The following is a 5,266-nucleotide window of genomic DNA, read 5'->3' on the forward strand; positions in this document are numbered from 1 at the left end:
ATTTTTTAAAGATAATAATTAAGTATTCTATTAGAACTCAATGATTATCTTAATTATATTTTAAATTTTTTATATTCAAAAAATAAGATAGTTTATCTTGTATTTGATTATGTTTATCTGCAATGAGTTACACGAATTCAGATATGGAGCTTTAATAAGTTGTACTTACGCATAATCTATTTGTAATCTTGAGTTTTAAGTAATATGCATTAATAAAAAAGTAGTTTTTAAGAGTTTTTTGTCAAATGCTTTATAATATATTATATATTATTATTTTTTATAATTTAATTTAAGTTTAATAATGAAATAATTTATTTTTGATTTAATAATATAACATTTTATAAAGATAATAATTAAGTATTCTGTTAAAACTCAATAATTATCCTAATTATATTTTATATTTTTTATATTTAAAATAAGATGTTTATCATGTATTTGATTGTGTTTATCTGCAGTTAGTTACACGAATTCAGATATGGGATGAAATCGTTTAGGGATGAACGGGTTTAAAAGTTTTTAAGAGTTTTTAAGAGTTTTATCCAAATGCTTTATAATATAGTATAGATATATCCCTCAAGTTATATGATTAAAAATATTAATTATAAAACCTATGCCTTACAAAATAATGCGTTGTAACGTGTCATAACATGTCATGACGGAAGCCAAGCCCTTGGAATGGAGCCACAGGGGTTAACGTGGCGGCGAAGCAAAGCCTCAAAACTATAGCACACCATAACAATTTATTTAGAACCATGGTATTTACATGCTTAATAGAAAATATCAAAGCCTGTTACACTTGTTAACATTATCTAGCGAATTTAGAAAACGTATTTACCGGCAATCTAAAAATATCATAAAAAGATAAAATAAACATTATCAAGATTTCTAAAACGAAACAAAGCAAATATTCCATCTGTTGGTACTAGTATTGTTTAGTATAGGACCGACGGTTTAACGTTTTTCGGAAGATGGGAACAAACCACTCTACCATTTCCAAATATTCCATCTGGTTCGATTCAATTTGATTTGGACTGGTCAAGGTTTGGCAAGTTAAGACCATGTTTGGTTTTTTCTGGTTCATACCAAAAAATGGAATAGAAAAATGCACTTTTATGCAAGTTTACAAAAATCATTTCAATACGGTTTAATTTTGAAGTAATCGACCAAGATTCATGTATAACCAAATATCTCATCCACAAGATCAAATATGTTTCAACTTTCTATAACAAATTACATCTCATAATAAGATCAATGGAACTCTTTTTAGCCTTTTCAAGCTCCTTTATACCCTCATTCGTTTCTTCCTCTTCATCAAATTACAAAAAAAAAAAAACCCTTTTCTACTCCCATTATGTTATCGCCTACCAATCCGAAAACTATGCACATCTTAGGTAGTGTAAATCAATCAGAAAGGAACAGTATATGGCAACGCGTGTATATCAACCTCGGCCAAGAACCGCGCACATGGCTGCCACAAGCACGCTGCTGATTCATGGCACGTATCAACATCAGCCCTGCTGGTGCTTGATCTGCTGCCCTTTTTCTCACTTCTCGACAGCCAATCTTGATCATCGTCAACTGGTGGCGGAACTTCAAGAACTGCAGGGATCCAACTTCCTATCAGCTTTTCATATTTCGAGTGCTTCTTCTGCAATTTTTTCTCAAATCGTGTAGGTTCCACTTTCTGTTCTTTGCTGCTGTTAACAGGGACTGTGATTTCACTAATGGACCTTTTTCCTGTAGGCCGAACTGACATTCCAGAACTTGGAGTTGACTGTTCATCTCTACCGGAATGAAACCCTTGTAAAGATGGAGGTGGCACACTTAAAGTGGGATTTGGTGGTAGCTCGTGTTTCAAATGAATTTGAGGTGGAACCGATCTTCCATGGCTTGGAATTGGCTGTTGTCTGCTTGGATGAGGCACATCTACGTCACTCTTGCTTGATCGTGATGGAACTGGTATCCCAGTCTTGTTTAAAACTGAACTTGGAATCTCATGTTTCAACTGACTTGAAGGCAGAATCGGTCTTCCAGAACTTGGAAGTGACGGTGACGGTTTTCTACTAAACCGAAGCCCTTGTAGATCGTTATTTTTTGTTTCAGGGTTTTCAGAACTCCAAGTTGACTTTGTTTGACCCAGATTCAGATTCCGGTGAACTGCAATGTTTTCTCTACCGGATGTTGCTGGGACTCCAGTGTTTCTATTACCCGAAACCAACGGTGTTCTATCTTCACAGCGAAGTCCATTAACAAGGTTGGAAGTAGATGGCTTAGGTGGATTGGTGTTCCGTGAAGTTGAAATTTTCCAAGTGTTCAATCTGGCATCTGCACCAGCGAGAGACTGTGGATCAGTTCTTCCGGAATTAGAGCATAAAGTTTCTTTGCTGGAATCAGGTCCTTTCTGCTTCTTTAGTAATCGGATCTTGATTGGTTTCCCTGTTTGATATTGTAAGATTAGCATCTACTTGAACAATAAGAAACACAAAAAAGACGATTATAAAACAAATGCAACTAACCATGACCACCGGTGCCATCAGGTACAATAGCATCATCTCTTTTCCTTTTGTTGCTATTTTGTGTGCTATCAGATGAATAGCTTGGTTTGTGCGAACTGATAGGCTGACCATGCTCTTCTGTCAGATCACTCTTTTCCAATAGTTCAACGGTAGGCTCTGTTCTCTTGTTATGGGCTTCTTTGGAACCAACTGAACTCTGTAACACTTTACAAGCATCATGCTGATATTCATTTGGGTTCTTCTGTAACTTCCCCTTCTCTTCATCCTTTCTTTTTTCTTTTTCCTTCTTGTCTTTCTTTGCTCTCTTTTGTTTCTTCCTTTCTGCCTTGGCCTTATCAGTTTCCTTCTGGAGCTTTAATAGCACCAGGAAAACAAATTTAGAACCAAAGGTAACATAGTGCGCATGCCGGAACTATAACAACATAGTGTGATTGCCAATCACATAAAGTGGTCAACATGTAAGAGAGCCGAAGATCACAACTCTCATGGATATGTTGTACCAAACATTAAGGGTCACAAAGATTACATAAAAAACCAGAGACTTCACTAGATATGATGCCTAAATTCTTCCCTAATGAGACACGTTACACATACCCTAAATTATCTAACAATCACATGCCACCAGCAACACTGGAAGAAAAATTTTTCTTGAAATTATGCAGGTCCATTGCAAACTTTTAATATGAATGACTACAAACATTGTAGATTTTTATTGAAGCTTTCAAGTTCAGAGAGAGACCAAATAACAAGTAACCAACTATTTAGCTTTTTAACAACCAAATAAATTTATCTTTGAAACTTCTTAAATTTTCCTAAAAACAGAACAACTTGAACAAACATGAGCATCAATTTGATCAAATAACAACAATGGCCATGAAAAGGCATACAAATATTAGATTGAAGTGTCAACTAAACCAAATGGTTGTTTCAGGAAAGTAAGAATCAAAAACCTTTTTTTTTTTTTTGGAAAAAATGGAAGCAAGGTCAATATCATCAAATCATAGGTTTCTTCAGTAAAGAGCTCTATAAGCTAGTTAACTGAAAACACCTATAAAACAGACAATACAACAATCAAATGCTACCATATAGAACGCCTAACACATTACACACCCACTACAAGGTCTTTTAAACCAATTTAACCAAAACATTGGCTATGTCCCGAACACACACTAGATGCTCTACCATCATACATGTTCTATGAAAAAACGAATTTGATTCCCATTGTAACCTACTACTGATTCGTCACTCATGCTTGAGGGTAACAAATATCCTTCAACGTATTCTTACACTAACAATTCTCCTAATCAATGGGTCCAATTTTTCCTGAACTCTAGCAGCAATGCTGTTCTAAAATAACCAAACTCTCATTCCCATTATAGGCCACTATGAAGTCCACAAAAACCTGAGGATATTAAACATTAACAATACTTTGGTGCATGGTCGACTATTATCTCACCCTAGATCATTCTAGATTTCAAGTACCAGATTTCAATTAAACCATAACAAATCCTTAACTAGCCATCTCAGTAAGTACTCGATTTCACCCTTAGCCACCGCTTTAAATCGTCTAGAAGATCACTTAAATTGAACAACAATAATCCACCAATCAATACCGACAAATCATTCTTACAGATGAAAGCATACTCCTAGTTTCGTCCACAACCGACCCAAAAATCCAATCAATCGCTGATAAACACAAATTTTATATCTGCGAACGCATGCCTTCTGATTCTTCATATTAATAACATGTAGAACATATACATCGGATCGGTCTTTTGCTAGATTACACAGTTCAGACGTACATAAAGAGATACAACCCTTTTTTGACATGAATATCACAGAAACACAACAGATCTCAAAAGTGCTTTCTTACAAACCTTAATCGATTCGATCAAGGCCTCATATGTAGCTCCGTTCCTACTATAACCAGGAGGAGGGTACGGAAAGCACCGAGACATCCTCGATTGTTCCCTCAAGATCGAATCGAAAGGATATGAGAGGCAAAAATACCCCAAAACCTAAAGATTAGAGTTGAAATCGGCGGGTTTAATAGACCTAGTAAAGATCTAAAGAACCCGAGTGGAGATATCTCTGGCGCCCTAGATTTTTTTTTGAAACTAGGGTTAGGGTTTCGACGGCAGAGAGCTTGAAAGAGGTCTTGAGATTGAAGGTTTGCGTATTGTGTTTTTGTTGAGGGTAAGGCAGTATTTATATAGGGGGGTTCGCCGACCTTAGACGCGTAATTCACACTATGGGCCTTATATGGGCCTATTTTTGTGGGCCTCCGCCATTACTTGTAAGTTGTAATATTTACATATTTTGTTTTTTATTTTATTTTTAGAGGGGAGTTCAAACGAGAACAGACGTATTAGCAGCGATGAAAAGAAATAACGGATCAATCTTTAGGCATTACTTTTTATTTATTTTGTCTTAGTTATCGTTGAATGCCCCTCCGTCTTTTTAAAATAACCAGTGGATTGTTTATTGATAGAAAACATTTTATACATACATACATACACACATATCTATGCTATATTATAAAGCATTTGACAAAAATCCTTAAAAACTACTTTATTATGCGTAAAGTACTGTTTATTAATGCATATTACTTAAAACTCAAGATTGCAAGTAGATTGTGMGTAAGTACAACTTATTAAAGCTTCATATCTGAATTCGTGTAACTAACTGCAGATAAACAAAATCACATAAAGGATAAACATCTCGTTTTAAATATAAAAAAAATCTAAAAT

General features: G+C 35.0%; 1 protein-coding gene across 2 annotated transcripts; it reads right to left on the reverse strand.

Moving 5' to 3' along the window:
- Nucleotides 1–1,189: 1,189 nt before the first annotated feature.
- On the reverse strand, nt 1,190–4,693 carry LOC112524234. Of its 2 annotated transcripts, none has more exons than XM_025133980.1 (3): nt 4,394–4,693; nt 2,517–2,862; nt 1,190–2,436 (listed from the first exon to the last, which is right to left on the reverse strand). In XM_025133980.1, exons 1-3 carry the CDS (start codon nt 4,472–4,474, stop codon nt 1,406–1,408), a joined length of 1,458 nt encoding a protein of 485 aa, XP_024989748.1. In that variant the 5' UTR covers nt 4,475–4,693; the 3' UTR covers nt 1,190–1,405. The 2 variants fall into 2 exon arrangements, with proteins under 2 accessions (XP_024989748.1, XP_024989747.1); XM_025133979.1 differs by having other exon boundaries at nt 2,517–2,868.
- Between the last annotated feature and the right edge of the window lie 573 nt (nt 4,694–5,266).

Source organism: Cynara cardunculus (assembly GCF_001531365.2).
Source record: "Cynara cardunculus var. scolymus isolate 2C chromosome LG 13, CcrdV1, whole genome shotgun sequence".
Classification (NCBI taxonomy): Eukaryota; Viridiplantae; Streptophyta; class Magnoliopsida; order Asterales; family Asteraceae; genus Cynara; species Cynara cardunculus.

Excerpts from the sequence above, each read along its gene's own strand:
- LOC112524234 (XM_025133979.1), bottom strand. The coding sequence starts at position 4,474 with ATGTCTCGGTGCTTTCCGTACCCTCCTCCTGGTTATAGTAGGAACGGA. Across the intron at positions 2,869-4,393 it reads CCTTGATCGAATCGATTAAG|CTCCAGAAGGAAACTGATAA; the intron begins GTTTGTAAGAAA and ends GTGCTATTAAAG. Across the intron at positions 2,437-2,516 it reads TGATGGCACCGGTGGTCATG|GGAAACCAATCAAGATCCGA; the intron begins GTTAGTTGCATT and ends AATATCAAACAG.